At 49.2% G+C, this 21,747-nt stretch overlaps 1 protein-coding gene across 1 annotated transcript in view; it reads left to right on the top strand.

The window, feature by feature from the left end:
* Nucleotides 1-21,747, top strand: part of ASH1L (ASH1 like histone lysine methyltransferase) — an 87,863-nt gene that overhangs the window by 21,744 nt on the left and 44,372 nt on the right. The window contains 2 exon segments of the mRNA XM_054651180.2: nucleotides 5,688-10,446; nucleotides 20,983-21,087. Coding sequence (XP_054507155.2) covers nucleotides 5,688-10,446; nucleotides 20,983-21,087 — 4,864 coding nt within the window.

Raw genomic sequence — 21,747 nt, 5'->3', positions numbered from 1 at the left:
GATGTTCTATCCCAAGGGATGTTCTGGGATGGTCTGTCCCAAGGAATGTTCTAGGATGTTCTGTCCCAAGGGATGTTCTAGGATGGTCTGTCCCAAGGGATGTTCTAGGATGTTCTATCCCAAGGAATGTTCTAGGATGTTCTATCCCAAGGGATGTTCTAGGATGGTCTATCCCAAGGGATGTTCTAGGATGTTCTATCCCAAGGGATGTTCTAGGATGGTCTGTCACAAGGAATGTTCTGGGATGGTCTGTCCCAAGGGATGTTCTAGGATGTTCTATCCCAATGGATGTTCTAGGATGTTCTATCCCAAGGTCTGTCCTGTTGGATTATGCCCTTTTCTGACCCAGATTTGGGGCAACTGAGAGGTGTTTTAGAAACTTTGATTCTATTTTCAGTCTCATGGGAAGGGTGAGGCAGTACAGATGTTATAATTCATGCCATCACAATTAGAAGCTAATGATTTTCTTAATTACAATAATAATAAGTGTTTCTTGGCCTATCAGCCACACCATGCTTTAAATGCATTAAAACAAATAATTTAACATTACCCCTCCTGGCTCCCACTACAATGGATCTTTCACAGTTTTATTTCTCTGAAGTCTCCAGTCTTATTTGCAGGGCCATCCTTTGAAACCTAAACCTGTCTCTGGTTCCATTTCTCTCTCTCAACAATGTCTGTCCTGTTCCACAGCATTTCTAAGTCAGCATTTCTTATCTCAGAGCATTTATCTGTGTCTGAGGGGAAGGAAGAGCTGTCCTGGGGAGGTGCTGGGGTCCCCATCCCTGGGGACAAGGCCTGGATGTGGCACTGGGTGCCAGAGTTTAGTTGAGGTGCTGGGGTTGGGTTGGACTCCATGATCTTGAAGGTCTTTTCCAACCCAGTGATTCTGGGAATTCTGGGAATTCTGGGAATTCTGTGTTCTGGGGCTGTGCCCTGGGGGATGTCCACATTCCTGAGATTGTGTGTGGGATGTGTGTCCTGGGGGGACTTGGGGATGTGTCCCCCAAATCCCCCCTCCGTGTTTGGGGGGTTCCTGGGGGTGTTCTGGGATTTGTTCCAGGGTTTGTTCTGGGGTTTGTTCCAGGGTTTGTTCTGGGGTTTGTTCCTGGGGGTTTTCCCAGGATGTGTTCTGGGGGTGTTCTGGGGTTTGTTCCAGGGTTTGTTCTGGGGGTGTTCTGGGGTTTGTTCTGGGGTTTGTTCTGGGGGTGTTCTGGGGCTTGTTCTGGGGGTGTTTCCCAGGGTTTGTTCTGGGGGTGTTCTGGGGTTTGTTCTGGGGGTGTTTCCCAGGGTTTGTTCTGGGGTTTGTTCTGGGGGTGTTCTGGGGATGTTCTGGGGTTTGTTCTGGGGTTTGTTCTGGGGTTTGTTCTGGGGGTGTCCTGGGGTTTGTTCTGGGTTTGTTCTGGGGGTGTTCCAGGGTTTGTTCCAGATTTTTGTTCTGGGGGTGTCCTCGGGTTTGTTCCAGGGTTTGTTCCTGGGGGTGTTCTGGGGTTTGTTCCTGGGGATGTTTTGGGGTTTGTTCTGGGGTTTGTTCTGGGGATGTTCTGGGGTTTGTTCCATGGGGTGTCCTGGGGGTGTTCCAGGGTTTGTTCTGGGGGTGTTTCCCAGGGTTTGTTCTGGGGTTTGTTCTGGGGTTTGTTCTGGGGTTTGTTCTGGGTTTGTTCTGGGGGTGTTCTGGGGTTTGTTCCAGGGTTTGTTCCTGGGGTGTCCTGGGGGTGTTCTGGGGTTTGTTCTGGGGTTGATCCAGGGTTTGTTCTGGGGTTTTTCTGGGGTTTGTTCTGGGGTTTGTTCTGGGTTTGTTCTGGGGTTTGTTCTGGGTTTGTTCTGGGGTTTGTTCTGGGGTTTGTTCTGGGGTTTGTTCCAGGGTTTGTTCTGGGTTTGTTCTGGGGTTTGTTCTGGGGTTTGTTCCAGGGTTTGTTCTGGGGTTTGTTCTGGGGTTTGTTCTGGGGTTTGTTCTGGGGTTTGTTCTGGGTTTGTTCTGGGGTTTGTTTCAGGGTTTGTTTCAGGGTTTGTTCTGGGTTTGTTCTGGATTTGTTCTGGGGTTTGTTCTGGGTTTGTTCTGGATTTGTTCTGGATTTGTTCTGGGTTTGTTCTGGGGTTTGTTCTGGGTTTGTTCTGGGGTTTGTTCTGGGGGTGTTCCAGGGTTTGTTCTGGGGTTTGTTTCAGAGTTTGTTCTGGGGTTTGTTCCTGGGGGTGTTTCCCAGGGTTTGTTCTGGGGATGTTCTGGGGGTGTTCTGGGGTTTGTTTCAGGGTTTGTTCTGGGGATGTTCTGGGGGTGTTCTGGGGGTGTTTCCCAGGGGGTGTCCAGGACAGGGTCTGTGTGCTGGGACACTTGGGCTGATGTGGCTCAAGTTGATTTATTTACCTGATTCCCTCAGTGTATGAGCAGTGGAGTCCAGTTCTTCCACTGTTGCCTCTGCACAGAAAATGTCCTTTTTATTCCTGAAGTTTGGGGCTGTGCATGATTGCAGTTTGATTTTGGGATCTGTCTGCAGTACCTGCTATTCACTTCAACCAAAATTCTGACATTTTTAATGATACAGAATTGCAAGAAGAAACTTTGATTCTCTGGCTGATGTTGGGAATTTTTTTTAAGGTTTCTGCAGCCACTGCAACCTTCTCCAAAGGAAACATCTCAAGATGTTTCTGTTAGAAATTACTGGATGAAATTTTGTTCTTCAAAATTTCCCTCCAAAATGTTTTTGTTAATCATGCTGATTATTAAGTAGATTTATGGGGGAAAAAAAATCCCATATAAGAATTTTGGGTTTAAAAATGCTGAGAAAAATGACAGACTTTTTTGACTTCTTGTCTGAAATCTCCCTAGATGTTTCATGTTCTTTGAAATAATTTTCAGTGTGCTTGGAAAACTCACTCACCTTTAGATGAGAAGGAAACTTTCCAGGGCACACTCCCTCAGCTTTCAGAGGATCTGTGTTTGATGCTAAAGTCTTGTTTGCAGAATCCTGGCATCTTGCTCAGATCAAAGCTGCTGTTTGGAAGGGTTTTGTTAGTTCTGTATTTATTATTTAAGTGTCTATTCAAACTTCCAAGCCCTTTGTTTGGAAATGGAGGTGAGCAGGGAAAAGCAGAGCCTGCCAAGAGGTGTTGGGTACCCAGCAGTGGCAGTGAGGGCACCTCAGAACCCGGCCCAGGGGTGCCAGAGCACTCAGGAGGAGCAGAAAAAAGAAGGAATAAAATTGAATGTAAACACAGGGATGAGGAGCTGAATTCCCAAGTCAATATTTAGGTGGATTTTTGAAGTCTGTTGAACAAAGGAGATTTTTCATCCAAAGTTCTGGTCAGAATTTCAGGCTGTAGGAGGAGGATGAAGCTCTCTGCTGAAGGCTCTAAGAGCCATGAGTGACTCTCTGGCACTCAGAGTCTGCCCCAGGGGATTCCTGGAGCTTGGATTGCAGGCTCAGGGTGGGGTCCTGCTGACTCAGGGCTTTCCATGTGCGTGCCAGGCCTGAAGGTGGGCACAGAGAGCCCCCTCTGCCACCCCTGCAGGAAGGAGCAGCCCTGGGTTGGGGCTGCAGGGGCTCCCCCATTACCCACACAGCTCCTTCTCATCCCAGCTGGATCCAGGCTGCAGATTCCTGGTTAAGTGCAGCTGACTGAACAAATCCTTCATGGTCAGCACCAAAATTGGCTGTGCAGAGGAATCCAGGCTGTTCCTTCCTTCAGCATCCACAGGTGCAGCTCTGGCATCAGGGGCTGGAAGGGCCAGGCCTTGCCTTAGCAGTTTTTATGGCAGGGGGATGAAGAGCTGTGGCATTGGTGTCTTTCACTGCATCCATGTTTAGTGTTTGTTCTGGGAGGCTCCAGGTGCTTTTCAAATTGGGAATAAAATCCCAGCATCACAATGACCTTGGGCTGGGAGGGACCTTAAAGCCCAGCTTATTCCACACCCCTGCCCTGGCAGGGACACCTTCCACTGTCCCAGTTTTGAATTTTTGAATTTATTGAGATGCTCTCAGTAGGATTTATGATGTGTTGCACTTTTGATTTTAACCTTTACAGAATAAATTTCAAGTTTGGTTAGGTGTGAGCTGGAAGTTAAGTGTGAGTTTCAGTTATTCCGTGTGTGTGCATTATCACCCTCCCCTCCATGCAAACAGAATAATTTGACTTATTTTATTTTATTTTTTTTTAATTTATTTTTAATTTTTTTAAATTTTATTTTATTTTATTTTATCTTGTTTTGGTTTTTTTTTTGTTTTATTTTATATTTATTTTATTTTATCTTGTTTTATTTTATTTTGTTTTGTTTTATTTTATTTTATATTTATTTTATATTTATTTTATATTTTATTTTATATTTATTTTATTTTATCTTGTTTTGTTTTATTTTTTTTGTTTTATTTTATATTTATTTTATTTTATCTTGTTTTATTTTATTTTGTTTTGTTTTATTTTATTTTATATTTATTTTATATTTATTTTATATTTTATTTTATATTTATTTTATTTTATCTTGTTTTGTTTTATTTTATTTTATTTTACTTTATATTTATTTTATATTTATTTTATTTTATATTTATTTTATTTTATTTTATCTTGTTTTGTTTTATTTTATTTTATATTTATTTTATATTTATTATATTTTATTTATTTTATTTTATTTTATCTTGTTTTGTTTTATTTTTTTGTTTTATTTTATATTTATTTTATTTTATCTTGTTTTATTTTATTTTGTTTTGTTTTATTTTATATTTATTTTATATTTATTTTATATTTTATTTTATATTTATTTTATTTTATCTTATCTTGTTTTGTTTTATTTTATTTTATTTTACTTTATATTTATTTTATATTTTATTTTATTTTATATTTTATTTTATTTTATATTTATTTTATATTTATTATATTTTATTTATTTTATTTTATCTTGTTTTGTTTTGTTTTATTTTGTTTTATTTTATTTTGTATTTATTTTATATTTATTTTATTTTATATTTTATTTTATATTTATTTTCTTTTATATTTTATTTTATATTTATTTTCTTTTATATTTTATTTTATTTTATTTCATTTTATTTTATTTTATTTTATTTTATTTTATTTCATTTTATTTCATTTTATTTTATTTTATTTATTTTCCTGACTGTCAGTGTTGTGCTGGGAGGAGCAGCTGTTTCAGGGCTGGGGGGCCAGGGCTGAGCTGCCAGCAGGGCTGTGCAGGGACACGGTGACAGTGCCAGCCCTTCCAGGGCACTGCTCAGCTGCTGCTCAGCACCATGTGAGCTCTTCAAGTGCTCTCACACTATAAATAGCCCAGCACTTTGTTGTTAGTGAGTTTTTATTAATAAACATCAACAGTATTTTTGGAGGATATTTGTAATAATTGGGGGACAGATTAAATGGTTTGTATTTTCGGACTGGGAGGGAGTTTGGGTTTTGTTAACATCAGTAAAGCCTCAGCAGGTCCACCATTAAAACATTTTGCTTTAAATATGAATATAACTATTATTTGTTGAATGTGTTTATTTTATTATGCCATTATTTAAATTACTGATATTACTATTGTTTGGTTTGAAATTAGTAGGATCATGAAGCCTCTGTTTATACAGTAACCCTGACACCAGAGCAAGTGTTAATCACCAAAACATAAAAAGATACTGTGTTACTCAAAGTGATACTTTGTACCCTGTTCCTAAAGGCTTTTTTTGTTTATTAACTCTTAGGACCCTTCCAAGTCTTACAAGAAAGCTGGAGAAGTTGCACCAGTTGAGTTACACGTGGAAGAAGGTATCGAAGTAGAAACAACCCCTTTATCTAAGAAAGTTTCCCCATTGCATTCTGAAATGACAGATTATATAAAATCATCTCCTCCAACCATTATCAGTAGCCATAATTCTGATTTAAAGGATAGAACAGAAATTAACGGAGCGACAACTGTCACAGAAAAATTGGCTCAACTTATTGCAACTTGTCCTCCTTCCAAGTCTTCCAAAACCAAGCAGAAGAAGCCTGGAAGTGGCAATGGAACTACATCTGGTTTGGTGAAAGACTCTGGGAAGAAGCTGCCAGGAGCTATAACTGCGAGTGGCTTGGTGAACAAAGATTTGGTGAAGAAGCTGCCGGGCTCTGGGGTTGCTGTGGGGTTGGTGAACAAGGACTCAGGGAAGAAGCCATTAGGGATTGGCAGCGCAGCCATATTGGTTAACAAAGACTCTGGGAAGAAGCCCCAAGCAATCAGCCCCTTAATTGGATTGGTTAACAAAGACTCTGGGAAGAGACCTCCAGGGATCAGCACTCCAACAGGGTTAGTCCACAAGGACTCAGGAAAGAAGCAGCCAGTGACCAGCTCTGCAGTTGGGTTGATCAGCAAAGATGTGGGGAGGAAAGTTCCAGGGATCAGCACTCCAACTGCCCTGCCCAGCAAGGAGCCTCTCAAGAAGCCAGTAGGGCTCAGCACTCCAGCAGGATTGGTTAACAAGGATGCTGGCAAGAAGTTGTTGGGAATGAATAGCCCTACAGGTCTGCTTAACAAGGACCCTGGGAGGAAGATGCCAGGGACTGGGAACAGCACAGCTCTGGTTAACAAAGACTCTGGAAGGAAGACACCAGGGATTGGCAGCCCCATGGGACTGGTTAGCAAGGACCCTGGGAGGAAGGTGCCAGGAATCAGCAGTCCTGTGGGGTTGGTTAGCAAGGACTGTGGGAAGAAGCCAGCAGGGATTGGCAGCCCAGCTGGTTTGGCTACCAAGGACTCTGGAACTCTGAAAGCAGACTCCCTCGTGCCCTCCTCAGAGCCCTTTAAGCTTCCTTGCAATTCAAACCTCAGCAGCCTTGAAAGCCACGAGCCTGCGGATTTACTGAAGGAAAATACAACCAGCAAAACCTTTGAGAAGCACATTATGAGACAGAGCAAAGAAAGTATCTTGGACAAGTTTTCCATTCGGAAAGAAATTGCTGATGTAGGCAAAGAGATGTTCAATGAAGGAATGTGTGTTCCACAGGATGCCTACTCATCCAGTGAGAAAGGGATTTATGAAACATCAAAGCACGAGAAGCAGCCTCCAGTTTATTGCACTTCACCAGACTTCAGGACAGGAGGTGCCTCGGAGGTGTCGACAGCCAAGTCCCCGTTCAGTGCAGTGGGAGAGGGGAATCTCCCATCTCCTTCCCCCACTGTGTCTGTCCCCACCCTGAACAGGAGCCTCTCCACAGCCTCCTCCCAGCTGGCATCCAACTCATTGCACTTAAGTTCCACGGCAGAGCTCTTGGAAGGCATTTCAGATCCCATGGGCAAAACGCCCTTCTCCTCGGACAGCTCCCTGCTGAGTCTGAACAGGACATTGAACCACACCCTCAGCACTGATTTTAAAGGTGCTGAGAAAGACTTAAGTGATTCGAAAGCATCTTACGTGGAAACTTCAAGAACAAGCCCTCCCACGGGGAAAAAGCCCATTTTGGCAGCTGAGACGAGCATCCACGCTACTGTCACCCCTTCAGTGGTGAGTTTTACCAGCTTGTTTGGGAGCAAGCAGTTCCTCAAGATCGGTGCAATAGCTGCATCTGAGAAATCCTGCCAAGGAGCAAAAAACCTGAGCAGCACTCAGCAATCAAAACCTTTAAAGAAGAGAAAAGGAAGGAAGCCACGATGGACTAAAGTGGTGTCGAGGAGCGCCTGCCGACCTCCAAAGGGTCTGGAACTAGAAAGGTCAGAGCTTTTTAAAAACATTTCATACAGTGCACTATCGAGCAGTAATTTGGAGCAGGCCAAATTCCTGAAAAACATCGGATCATCCTCATTTGTGGAGCATGAATTTGTCAAGCATCAGTTGCCAAAGCTGAATGAAGCTAATGGACAGTCCCTGGCACTGCTGGCTGACACTGACAAACAAACTCCAAAGTTCTACAGCTCTCACAAACAACCCTCTAGCTTGTGTATGTCGGATGATTTCTTACCTGACATATACAAACCCAAGAGAGGAAGACCTAAATCCAAGGAAATGCCAGAACTCGAAGGTCCCCCCAAAAGAACTCTTAAGATCCCAGCATCAAAAGTCTTCTCAGTGCAGTCAAAAGAAGAGCAAGAACCCCCAATTTTGCAGCCTGAAGTGGAAATTCCCTCCCTAAAACAAAGCTTATCAGGACAAGCTTTTCCTAAAAAGAGGGGGAGACCTAAAAGGCAGATCCGGTCATCAATAAAAATGAAACCACCTATTCTGTCTGTGGCACCTTTTGTTGGAACAGAGAACTCGAGCAAGATGGGGCCTGAAAGCGAACAGCATCGACCTGGGGAGTTCTTTGAGAGGAAGGACCAGCTCCGAGGGCCAGAGGAAGTCCAAAGCCCCAGTATTTGTAGCATGAGTGATTTGGAAGTAGACTCAGACAGAAAAGTTGCCAAGAGAAATAATGGCCAGTTAATGAAAACAATTATTCGAAAAATAAATAAAATGAAAACTCTGAAGCGAAAGAAACTCCTGAATCAGATTCTGTCCAGCACAGTGGAACCAAATACCAAAGGGAAGATGCAATCCAAGCTCCACAACACCGTGTCAACTCTTGCTGCCACGTTCGGTTCGAAACTAGGCCAGCAAATCAACGTCAGCAAGAAAGGAACAATTTACATAGGAAAAAGGAGAGGGAGGAAACCTAAAGCTGTCCTGAACGGCATTTTAGCCAGCAGTGCCGCCAGCCTGACAGTTCTGGAGAAATCTGCCCAGCAAGCTCCCGGTACGTCCCTAGGACAAGTCCTCCCCCACCTGCTGCCCTCGGCAGCGAACCCCTCGGAGATCCTCCCGTCCCCGGTGTGCTCGCAGTCGTCGGCCGTGAGCGGGGGGCAGAGCCCCGTGAGCAGCGACGCGGGGTTCATCGAGCCCAGCTCGGTGCCCTACCTGCACCTGCACTCCAGGCAGGGCAGCGTGGTGCAGACGCTCGCCATGAAGAAAGCGGCCAAGGGCAGGAGGAGGCTGTCCCCGCCCACGCTGCTGCCCAACTCCCCGTCCCACCTGAGCGAGCTGACGTCGCTCAAAGAGGCCACGCCGTCCCCCGTGAGCGAGTCCCACAGCGACGAGACCATCCCCAGCGACAGCGGCATAGGCACGGACAACAACAGCACCTCGGACCGAGCCGAGAAGTTCTGCGGGCAGAAGAAGAAAAGGCACTCGTTTGACCACGTGTCCCTCATCCCAACCGAGAGCTCCACCGTGCTCAGCAACCTGAAGGAGAAGCACAAGCACAAGTGCAAGCGCCGCAGCCACGATTACCTCAGCTACGACAAGATGAAGAGGCAGAAGAGAAAAAGGAAAAAGAAGTACCCTCAGCTCCGAGGGAGGCAGGACCCTGATTTCCTCGCTGAGCTAGAGGAGTTAATAAGTCGGTTAAGTGAAATTAGAATAACCCACAGAAGTCACCATTTTATACCCCGAGATTTGCTGCCTACCATTTTTAGGATAAATTTCAATAGTTTCTACACCCACCCTACTTTTCCTTTAGATCCTTTGCACTACATTAGAAAACCTGATTTAAAGAAAAAGCGAGGCAGGCCTCCAAAAATGCGGGAAGCAATGGCAGAAATGCCTTTCATGCATAGCCTGAGCTTCCCCCTGTCCAGCACCGGGTTCTACCCCTCCTATGGCATGCCTTACTCCCCTTCTCCCCTGGCAGCTGCTCCCATAGGATTAGGTTATTATGGAAGGTACCCTCCAACTCTTTACCCTCCTCCACCCTCTCCTTCTTTCACCACCCCCCTACCCCCACCTTCCTACATGCATACAGGCCACCTGCTCCTCAACCCCACCAAATACCACAAGAAGAAGCATAAACTCTTGCGCCAGGAAGCTTTCCTCACCACCAGCAGGACTCCTCTGCTGTCCATGAGCACGTACCCCAGCGTCCCCCCCGAGATGGCCTATGGCTGGATGCTGGAACACAAGCACAGGCACCGCCACAAGCACCGGGAGCACCGCTCCTCCGAGCAGCCCCAGGTCTCCATGGACACCATCACGGCCAACAGCTCCTCCAGAACGGTTCTGGAGTCCTTGAAGCGCTACAGGTTTGGGAAGGAGGCTGTTGGAGATAGGTACAAACACAAAGAGAAACACAGATGCCACATGGCTTGTCCTCACCTCTCACCTTCCAAGGGTTTGCTAAGCAGAGATGAGCAGTGGGTCAGGAGAGAGCCTGCAGAGTCCAATTCCTTGGCGCTGGGATTGCAGACCCCTCTGCAGATTGACTGCTCTGAAAACTCCCCAGCTCTGTCCCTGGGGGGATTCACTCCCAGCTCAGAGGCAGCCAGCAGCGATGAACACACAAACCTTTTCACAAGTGCAATAGGCAGCTGCAGAGTCAGCAACTCTGCCAGCACCAACGGACGGAAAAAGTTACCCGAGAGCCCCGGCCTGTTCGGCGGGCAGGACACGGCGCTGAGCCGGCCCCTCCGCAAGGAGCCCGCGCCTGCCTCCCTGGAGAAGGCCCTGCAGCCCCTGGCAGGTAAGGGAGCCCGGGCTTTCCACCAGTCCTGCTGGGTTCTGTTGTACCAAACGCGGCTGGAGCAGGGCAGGTGAGGTCTGGGCTCTGCAGGGATCATTCTGGGGTCCTGTCCTCACCAAGAGCTCTGTTCCATGAGTTCTGCTGGGTCCTTTTGTACCAAACACGGCTGGAGCAGGGGCAGGTGAGGTCTGGGCTCTGCAGGGACCATTCTGGGGTCCTGCCCTCACCAAGAGCTCTGTTCCATGAGTCCTGCTGGGTTCTGTTGTACCAAACATGGTTGGGGCAGGTGAGGTTTGGGCTCTGCAGGGATCATTCTGGGGTCCAGCCCTGCCCCTGTCCTCACCAAGAGCTCTGTTCCATGAATCCTGCTGGGTTCTTGTACCAAAGGGTTTGGGTTGTTGTCTGGGTTTGTTGTCTGGGTTCTGTTGTACCAAACACGGCTGGAGCAGGGGCAGGTGAGGTTTGGGCTCTGCAGGGACCATTCTGGGGTCCAGCCCTCACCAAGGGCTCTGTTCCATGAGTTTTGCTGGGTCCTTTTGTACCAAACACAGCTGGAGCAGGGGCAGGTGAGGCTCTGGCTCTGCAGGGACCATTCTGGGGTCCAGCCCTCACCAAGGGCTCTGTTCCATGAGTCCTGCTGGGTTCTGTTGTACCAAACACGGCTGGAGCAGGGGCAGGTGAGGATTGGGCTCTGCAGGGACCATTCTGGGGTCCAGCCCTGCCCCTGCCCTCACCAAGGGCTCTGTTCCATGAGTCCTGCTGGGTTTGTTGTACCAAACACGGCTGGAGCAGGGGCAGGTGAGGTTTGGGCTCTGCAGGGACCATTCTGGGGTCCAGCCCTGCCCCTGCCCTCACCAAGGGCTCTGTTCTGCAGTGTCAGCACAGACTGACATGGGATTTCCCCCAGAGCCACCCATGGCACTCTGTCCTTTCTCCCAACAGACTCCTCTTGCTTCCTTACATGATAAGGCTTTCTCATGCAAAGGTCTTTGCTTTTTCCATACAATTTTAATTTTCCAGAGAAATGAGGGAAATTCTCACCATTTTTGATACTTTCAAAGCCATGTTTGAAGTTTGGTTGCTTTGGTTCAGACCACCTGTTGCTGCTACTGTTGTGAGTAATGTTTCCATTTAAGAAAATGTTTCCTATTCCTTTTGTAACTCCATTTTGGTAATTTGACAATCTCTGCTACAACAGAGCTTTTAATCCTTGCCTGGAGGCCTCTTGCAACACCTCAGAACAGCTGGGGTTGGTGCTGGGGATGCCTGAGACCAAACCTAGACATTTTGGATTTATTCATAGTTGGGAAATGCATCTGACAGCCTCGAGCAAAACTGGAACAGGAGGAGCAGGAACAGGAGCTTGTCATTTGCATAATATTAAGGAAAAGCAAAGATAACTTGCAAAGGGCAAGTGCAGCTTGTGCTGCTCCCTGCTTCCAGTGTGTGAAGGGACCCTGAGCTGCTTCCCCCTTCCCTTCTCGCCTGCATTCTCCCTTGAAGTTTAAACCATTTTCCCAAGCCACTTGTGACTAATATTTCACAGAGCAAGAGCCAGCTGCTAGCCAGGACTGAAAAATCCCTCCTCACATTCCTGGCTCTCATCTGGCTCTTCCCATGGGATTCTCCTGCTCTGATGCCTGCTGCCAGCTCCTCTGCTCTGCACACCTGTGATTTTCTCTTCATTTGGGGGGTTTATGTTTTCCTTCTTTATTTTAAGCCCAGCTGGATCTTTGACAAGTTCATATTTCTTTGTGCTGGTACTGAAATACTTGAGGTGGTGAGTGGGGTGTGGAGAAGGCAGCAGAACCATGAGATTGCTTCCCCTGCAGTGATGGAAAGAGAAGTTCCAAGTGTCACTGAGAGGGTTCAATTTGGCTCTGAGGAGTGAATTGGGGACCTGAGCAGCCCTGGGAATTGAGAGGTGTTTCCCATTGGAGTGAATGGTCTGACCTGGGTTTGTGTGAGCAATAACCCAAGGGAGGGGGAGAGCAGAGATGTTTTTTGTGCAGGCTCTGCCTGCTCCCTGCCCTGGAGGTTGGAATGATTCCTCAGGCTGGGATGTCACTTCCAGGCAGGGCATTCCCACCTGGAACCTGGATATTTTGTGAGGCTGGCATTTGGATTGGGGTCCAGCTCATTCCCAAGGAGCCCCACACCACTCAGAAAACTTAAACCAGATCTGGTAAAAAGCCCCAGGAAAGAGAAATGCCAGATTTGGGGTTTTAGATCCATGTCAGTTTGCATGTTGTGTTTGGGGTGTTTTGGTTTTAGCTGTGGAGCCAAATGGTGATTCTGAATCCATGACCGTGGATTAAAGATTAAAGGAAAGACACAGATGGAGGGAAAACCTTTGGTGCATCCAAGATTATTTATTTATAAAACCAGATGCAGTTTAGGTGCATGGTAGTGCTGGATCAGAGACTTGGAATAAGCAGGCAGGGATCAGCATCAGGGAACCCATCCAGAATGGATCTTTTGGACCCATAGGGAATGTTTGTGATGCTTTATTTCAGAGTATTCCCCGTGGAAAACCATGCAGCACTACCTCAGCTCCACAGTTTGAACACAAACCTGGCCTAACTGCTTGAACAAATTCTTTTTACAATATTGGCAGATATCTTCAGGGGTTTGCCTGTGTCTCAGTTGTGTCAGCAGAGGGTTGTGTTGGTTCTTTGTGCATTTCCCATGTCTCAGCTGTGTTAGCAGAGGGTTGTGTTGGTTCTTTGTGCATTTCCCATGTCTCAGTTGTGTTACCAGAGGGTTGTGTTGGTTCTTTGTGCATTTCCCATGTCTCAGCTGTGTTAGCAGAGGGTTGTGTTGGTTCTCTGTGCATTTCCCATGTCTCAGTTGTGTTAGCAGAGGGTTGTGTTGGTTCTCTGTGCATTTCCCATGTCTCAGCTGTGTTAGCAGAGGGTTGTGTTGGTTCTCTGTTCATTTCCCATGTCTCAGGTGTGTTAGAAAGGGCTTGTGTTGGTTCTTTGTGCATTTCCCATGTCTCAGCTGTGTTAGAAGGGGTTGTGTTGGTTCTTTGTGCATTTCCCATGTCTCAGTTGTGTTAGAAGGGGTTGTGTTGGTTCTTTGTGCATTTCCCATGTCTCAGTTGTGTTAGAAGGGGTTGTGTTGGTTCTCTGTGCATTTCCCATGTCTCAGTTGTGTTACCAGAGGGTTGTGTTGGTTCTTTGTGCATTTCCCATGTCTCAGTTGTGTTGGGTGAGGGTTGTGTTGGTTCTTTGTGCATTTCCCATGTCTCAGCTGTGTTAGAAGGGGTTGTGTTGGTTCTTTGTGCATTTCCCATGTCTCAGTTGTGTTAGAAGGGGTTGTGTTGGTTCTCTGTGCATTTCCCATGTCTCAGCTGTGTTAGCAGAGGGTTGTGTTGGTTCTCTGTGCATTTCCCATGTCTCAGGTGTGTTAGCAGGGATTGTGTTGGTTCTTTGTGCATTTCCCATGTCTCAGTTGTGTTAGCAGAGGGTTGTGTTGGTTCTTTGTGCATTTCCCATGTCTCAGCTGTGTTAGCAGAGGGTTGTGTTGGTTCTTTGTGCATTTCCCATGTCTCAGCTGTGTTAGCAGAGGGTTGTGTTGGTTCTTTGTGCAGACAGGACTCCAAGGAGGTCAGAGTTTCCCAGGAGGTGAAGCACAGGTGGAAGTTCTCACCTGAGGCTGTTGTGTGGCCTTGTCACAGCCACAGTGGGGCAGCTCACGAGGCTCTGGGGTTTTGTCCAGGCCAGTTTTGTAGGACTCTGCTCCCTGTTCATCCTAAGCTGTTCCTGACCTCCTGCAGCTTTCCATCAGAGTTATTTTGGACAAGTGATGCCGATCTTAGGCCAGCCTTGGTGTGCTGCTTACAGCTCCTGTGGCTCAGTGTGTTCCACTTGCAGTCCTGGCAGGAGGAAAGGGGATCAGCCTGAGTGCAGGAGGAAAACGGGATCAGCCCAGGTCCAGGAGGAAAACAAAAACGGGATCAGCCCAAGTGCAGGAGGAAAACAAAAACGGGATCAGCCCGAGTGCAGGAGGAAAATGGGATCAGCCCAAGTGCAAGAGGAAAGGGGATCAGCCCAGGTCCAGGAGGAAAACGGGATCAGCCCAGGTCCAGGAGGAAAACGGGATCAGCACAAGTGCAGGAGGAAAGGTGATCAGCCCAAGTGCAGGAGGAAAATGGATCAGCCCAGGTGCAGGAGGAAAACAAAAACGGGATAAGCCCGAGTGCAGGAGGCAGGCAGGGAGTAAAGGGGATCAGCCTGAGTGCAGGAGGAAAACGGGATCAGCCCGAGTGCAGGAGGAAAGGGGATCAGCCCGAGTGCAGGAGTAAAGGGGATCAGCCCGAGTGAAGGAGGCAGTCAGGGAGGAGGAATAAATGGGATCAGCCCGAGTGCAGGAGGAAAGGGGATCAGCCCGAGTGCAGGAGGAAAGGGGATCAGCCCGAGTGCAGGAGGAAATGGGATCAGCCCGAGTGCAGGAGGAAAGGGGATCAGCCCGAGTGCAGGAGTAAATGTGATCAGCCCGAGTGCTGGGGGTGGCTGCCGCTGAACGCTCGGTGCCGCTTCCGTTCCCTCTGCAGGCACCGGGCCGGTGTGAGGCTGCTCCTGCTCTGGCTGTCCCGGTCTGGGTGAGGTGCAGGTGCCGGTCCCGTGGGATCACCGGTGTTACCGGGCACGGCCGTGTGCTCCTGGGCTGAGCCGGGCAGTCCCAGAGCCTGTGTCAGTCCCTGCCCCAAAGAGTCCCGGTCCCTGTCCCGAGGAGTCCCCGTCCCTTTGTCCATCCCTACCCAGGGTTCCCGGTCCCTGTGCCGGTCCTGTTCTGAGGGGTCCCGGTCCCCGTCCCTCTCCCGAGGGGTCCCGGTCCCTGTCCCTGTCCCGAGGGGTCCCAGTCCCGATTCCTGTTCCAAGGGGTCCGTGTCCCCGTCCCTCTCCCGAGGGGTCCCTGTCCTGAGGGATCCCGGTCCCTGTCCCTGTCCTGAGGTGTCCCGGTCCCTGTCCCTGTCCCGAGGGGTCCCGGTCCCGATTGCTGTTCCGAGGGGTCCCGGTCCCTGTCCCTGTCCCCAGGGTTCCCGGTCCCTGTCCCTGTCCCGAAGGGTCCCTGTCCTGAGGGGTCCCTGTCCCTGTCCCGAGGGGTCCCGGCCGTTCCCGTTCCCGCCCCGGGGCCGCGGCACCGGCGGGCAGCAGCGCCCCCTGGCGGCCCCGCCGCTCCTCTGCCGCGTCCCGCCGAGCCCGGTGGGGCGGGAGGACCTGAACGGGACCGGGGGGACCTCAACGGGACAGGGGGACCTGAACGGGACAGGGGGGACCTGGACGGGCCGGGGGGACCTGAACGGAGCAGGGGGGACCTGAACGGGACAGGGGGGACCTGAACGGGCAGAGGGGACCCGAACGGACCGGGGGGACCTGAACGAGACAGGGGGGACCTGAACGGGGTCAGGGAGACCCTAACGGGACCGGGGGGACCTGAGCGGACCGGGGGAACCTGAACGGGACAGGGGGGACCCGAACGGACCGGGGGGACCTGAACGGGACCGGGGGGACCTGAACGAGCAGGGGGACCTGAACGGGCCGGGGGGGACTCGAACGGTGCTGGGGGGACCCGAATGGGGCAGGGGGACCCGAACGGGCCGGGCTCGCTGAGCACCGATGGTGGCAGCCCCGGGACACTGCAGTGACAGCCCCCGGGATGTGCCACCCCTGCCAGCACCGCCGTCCTTGCCACCTCCAAACCCTTCTCTCTCTTTTTTTCCCTTGTTATGAATTACAGTCCATTCCCCACTCAACTCCCGCTGTTTAATTTCTGTTTGCAATCCCAGCTCCCAGGGTACTTGGTTAATGTAGATTTTTGTAATTCAATGCATCTTGGAGTTCCTCAGGAGGAAAAGTCACCCTGGAATGACAGACCTGCTACTAAACCCAGAGGGATGGGTGGGCAGAGGGTCAGAATAAAGCAAAACTCATGGGTTGAGATAAGAACTCTTTAATAATTGAAATAAAATGATATACAATAATTGTCTAATTACAGTTCCAGCCCATGAAGTTTTATCCTTCTTGTTTTTCCCTCTTCAGCCCACGGTGTTTGTGCTCTTGGGCTGAGATTTGGATCATTTGTCCTTGGTGCCCAGCTGGAGCAGGAATTGTTTTGTCTCCCTGCTCTGTGCACAGAGCTCAGCATCCCCTCATATGAAACCCAGACTCACACACTAAAGCAGCACAGAACCTGAAAAATAGAAAAACTAAACCCTGAGGCATCACTGGGACAAATTCACCCTGTCCCAGCTGGAACCAGGAGAGCTCTTGCCAGTGCTGAGCACCTGTGCAGTGCCCCTGCTCAGCCCAGCTCTGGAGAGCTTGGAATCCTTGGAAAATTGCTGGAATCCTTGGAAAATTCCTGTTGTTCATTCCCTCCAGCAGTCATCAGGAGCTAAGAGTGCCCATCATTAAAAAAATTCCAAACTTGGAGGCAGGAGAGGATCTAAAAGGAGATTTTCCCAGAGATTCTGGTGAATCTCAGAGATTTTGGTGCTTTCAAGGATTCTCCCATCTTCACACACCTTGGGGTTTCCCTTGAGGCCATGGGCAGGGGAGGGATTTTGGGCAGAACTTGAGTGTCCTGCTATTCCCTTTTGGAGGATTCTTTGAGGAAGGGAGGGATATATATAATAATCAATAATATACCAAAATATGGTATAATAATAAATATATAATATTCATTACTATACCATATTTTGAAGGGGAACAGCAAAAATCTGGTTTCTTGCATCCTGGATTTTGTCTTGTAGATATTTTCAGGATAAGCACATTCTCCTCTTGCACTACCACGTGCATTTTTGCTTATCTGGGGTTTTATAATGATCAGAGTTTTTAATATCTCAGCATTTTCATAACTGCAAAACCAGGTTTTTCTATGACATTTTCATGACTCCCACAGCCTTTGCTTTCAGGAGTAATTGGGATTCTCTACAAGTTGAAATTTTAGGAAAATGAAGCAGTTCACTGTAAGAAAATATTTATGTGTAAAAAGGAAAAGAAATCGATCTTTGCTTGTGTTCTAAGCAGAGCTGCCTCTCCCAGCCCTGGCCCTTCACCCTGCAGCACCTGTGGGATTCCTGTACCTTCCTAAAATTGGTTTTGAACCAAGGAATGGGAATTGTGCTTCCCATGCCTGGTGACATCATCCAAGGATTTAACAAGCCCTGTGTGCTGGGAACACAGTGAAATGTGTTCTGCAGGTGCCTAAAATGCAGTGCTGCTCTGTGTGTAGATCATCATCATCATCATCCTCACTCGTTTAGGCCCCAGGGCTTTAACAGATTTGCCATGATAGACTGGAGCAGGAATGTTTGTGGCTTTTATTGTGACAGGGTCTTGAAAAGGAAAAGCAACACAGCAAGGGAGAAATTTAAAGAATTTTTAAACCTTAAGAATTTTCTTTTTTGGCTTTTCACCTTTCTGCAGTTCCTGGTGAGCAGTTCTGCCCAAGGAGGGGAAGGAAATGCTTTACCAGAATGAAAAAGCACTTCCAGCACAGAGGGATGGCATCAGCAGCACAAAGCACTCAGGGCTTCCCCTCCTTCCCAGTGCCCTGCATGGTGGGACAGGGGCTGGCAGGGAGAGCTGGGAATGCTCATCCAGAGGGACTGGAGAGCTGGGATTGCTCATCCAGAGGGTCTGGAGAGCTGGGATTGCTCATCCAGAGGGGCTGGAGAGCTGGGATTGCTCATCCAGAGGGACTGGAGAGCTGGGATTGCTCATCCAGAGGGGCTGGAGAGCTGGGATTGCTCATCCAGAGGGGCTGGAGAGCTGGGTCAGTGATCCAGAGGGGCTGGAGAGCTGGGATTGCTCATTCAGAGGGGCTGGAGAGCTGGGATTGCTCATCCAGAGGATCTGGGAGAGCTGGGATTGCTCATCCAGAGGGGCTGGCAGAGCTGGGATTGCTCATCCAGAGGATCTGGCAGAGCTGGGATTGCTCATCCAGAGGGACTGGAGAGCTGGGATTGCTCATCCAGAGGGGCTGGAGAGCTGGGATTGCTCATCCAGAGGGGCTGGGAGAGCTGGGATTGCTCATCCAGAGGGACTGGAGAGCTGGGATTGCTCATCCAGAGGGGCTGGAGAGCTGGGATTGCTCATCCAGAGGATCTGGGGAGCTGGGATTGCTCATCCAGAGGATCTGGGAGAGCTGGATCAATAATCCAGGGGGGCTGGGAGAGCTGGGATTGCTCATCCAGAGGATCTGGGGGAGCTGGGATTGCTCATCCAGAGGGGCTGGGAGAGCTGGGATTGCTCATCCAGAGGGGCTGGAGAGCTGGGATTGCTCATCCAGAGGGGCTGGAGAGCTGGGATTGCTCATCCAGAGGATCTGGGAGAGCTGGGATTGCTCATCCAGAGGATCTGGGAGAGCTGGGATTGCTCATCCAGAGGATCTGGGGGAGCTGGGATTGCTCATCCAGAGGATCTGGGAGAGCTGGGATTGCTCATCCAGAGGATCTGGAGAGCTGGGATTGCTCATCCAGAGGATCTGGGAGAGCTGGGATTGCTCATCCAGAGGATCTGGGAGAGCTGGGATTGCTCATCCAGAGGATCTGGGAGAGCTGGGATTGCTCATCCAGAGGATCTGGAGAGCTGGGATTGCTCATCCAGAGGATCTGGGAGAGCTGGGATTGCTCATCCAGAGGATCTGGAGAGCTGGGATTGCTCATCCAGAGGATCTGGGAGAGCTGGGATTGCTCATCCAGAGGGGCTGGAGAGCTGGGATTGCTCATCCAGAGGATCTGGGAGAGCTGGGATTGCTCATCCAGAGGATCTGGAGAGCTGGGATTGCTCATCCAGAGGATCTGGGAGAGCTGGGATTGCTCATCCAGAGGATCTGGAGAGCTGGGATTGCTCATCCAGAGGATCTGGGAGAGCTGGGATTGCTCATCCAGAGGGGCTGGAGAGCTGGGATTGCTCATCCAGAGGGGCTGGCAGAGCTGGGATTGCTCATCCAGAGGATCTGGCAGAGCTGGGATTGCTCATCCAGAGGGGCTGGAGAGCTGGGATTGCTCATCCAGAGGGGCTGGAGAGCTGGGATTGCTCATCCAGAGGGGCCTTGGAGCTGGGATTGCTCATCCAGAGGATCTGGCAGAGCTGGGATTGCTCATCCAGAGGATCTGGCAGAGCTGGGATTGCTCATCCAGAGGGGCTGGAGAGCTGGGATTGCTCATCCAGAGGGGCTGGAGAGCTGGGATTGCTCATCCAGAGGATCTGGCAGAGCTGGGATTGCTCATCCAGAGGATCTGGCAGAGCTGGGATTGCTCATCCAGAGGATCTGGGGGAGCTGGGATTGCTCATCCAGAGGATCTGGCAGAGCTGGGATTGCTCATCCAGAGGGGCTGGAGAGCTGGGATTGCTCATCCAGAGGGGCCTTGGAGCTGGGATTGCTCATCCAGAGGATCTGGCAGAGCTGGGATTGCTCATCCAGAGGGACTGGAGAGCTGGGATTGCTCATCCAGAGGGACTGGAGAGCTGGGATTGCTCATCCAGAGGGGCTGGAGAGCTGGGATTGCTCATCCAGAGGATCTGGCAGAGCTGGGATTGCTCATCCAGAGGGGCTGGCAGAGCTGGGATTGTCGTGCCTGGAGCAGAGGATGCACAAAGGGAGCTCTTCCCAGTGTGTCCATGCTCCAGCTGGGAGGGAATGAAGAGAAAGGAGTGAAACTGGTGCTGGTGGTGCCCAGGATGAGGAGCCCACTGGAGTTGAGGGAATTCTGTTTGTGCAGAAGCAAACAGTGGTCGCAGTGAGGGTGGGGAATTGCAGATCAGGGAATCTGTGTCCCTGGAGATGTGCAAAAGCCACAGAATGGGGTGGCCCTGAGCAAGCTGACCCTGTTTGGAGCAGGGTGCTTGGTCTTGGTGATCTGCAGAGGTCTTCTCCAAACTCTTCTGAAAATCAAGGAGTTTGGATTCAACTGAGAGTGGGAATATATGGGGGGTTTCTTTTCTTTTCTTTTCTTTTCTTTTCTTTTCTTTTCTTTTCTTTTCTTTTCTTTTCTTTTCTTTTCTTTCTTGCTCTCTCTTTCTTTCTCTCTCTCTTTCTCTCTCTCTGCCTCTCATTCTCCCTCCCTCCCTCTCTTCCTTTCCTTTCCTTTCCTTTCCTTTCCTTTCCTTTCCTTTCCTTTCCTTTCCTTTCCTTTCCTTTCCTTTCCTTTCCTTTCCTTTCCTTTCCTTTCCTTTCCTTTCCTTTCCTTTCCTTTCCTTTCCTTTCCTTTCCTTTCCTTCCCTTTCCTTCCCTTTCCTTCCCTTTCCCCTTTCTCCTTTCCCCTTTCCCCTTTTTTTGCTTTTCTTTTCCTTTCTTTCCTTTCCTTTTCTCCCTTACAAGCACATTCTGGTGGTTAATATTACAAGGCTTTCCCCATGGCTTATTTACCTCTGCACTTTCCTGTGTGCAATCCCTGCTTGGTTTTTCCTTTCCCTCCTTCCCCTGCATTCTGGGAGCACACAGGTGTTCAGAGTAACCTGAATTTCAACCTTTAGCCTGAAATGATGGGATTTTTGTGCCTTTCCCTGCTCTGCCTTGCAGGCACTTTGCCAAACCAGGAGAAGCCCTCACAGAGGCAGTCAGAGAGCACAAACTGCAGCCCTTCCAGGAAGAGATCCACATCAGAGAGCACTTCTTCTTCTCCAGGCAAGTCCTGCTCAGGGACCTGGGCTTTGGGATCCCTGGGTGCTCAGAGCTGTGCTGAGACACAGCATGGCTGGGAGAACTTCAGCTCATGGTGATCCTGAGTTTTCCCTCTGATATTTTGGGACACCATGCCTGGGGGAACTTCAGCTCATGGTGATCCTGAGTTTTTCCTCTGATATTTTGAGATATTATTGCTGGGACAGCTCATGGTGATCCTGAGTTTTTCCTCTGATATTTTGGGACACCATGGCTGGGGGAACTTCAGCTCATGGTGATCCTCAGTTTTTCCTCTGATATTTTGGGGCATCATGGCTGGGACAGCTCATGGTGATCCTGAGTTTTTCCACTCTGTTTTTCCACTGACATTTTGGGGTACAAGGGCTGTGGGTTGGGGTGTAAAACAGGGAGATTTGAGGTGCTCAGAGAAGCAGCAGCAGCACAGCTGTGGCAGGGTAGGGTTTGGTTCCTCACTAGGTTAAGTTAAACCTTGTGGAGCTCAGAGCTTGAATCCAGGCCTGTGACATTACAGTTAATCAATGATTAGTGGAATAAATCAATTCCTCCCTGGGCAAAAGCCTGACTGTGGCACTGCTCTGGAGGCAGAGGGTTCCTGGCCCAGGCCAGGCTGTGCTGTGGGGTTTTCTTGCTGACATGTGAGAA

The sequence above is a fragment of the Agelaius phoeniceus genome, chromosome 31 (assembly GCF_051311805.1).
Source record: "Agelaius phoeniceus isolate bAgePho1 chromosome 31, bAgePho1.hap1, whole genome shotgun sequence".
Classification (NCBI taxonomy): Eukaryota; Metazoa; Chordata; class Aves; order Passeriformes; family Icteridae; genus Agelaius; species Agelaius phoeniceus.
The sequence above is the reverse complement of the archived record's forward strand: the minus strand, read 5'-3'. Positions and strand labels throughout refer to the sequence as shown.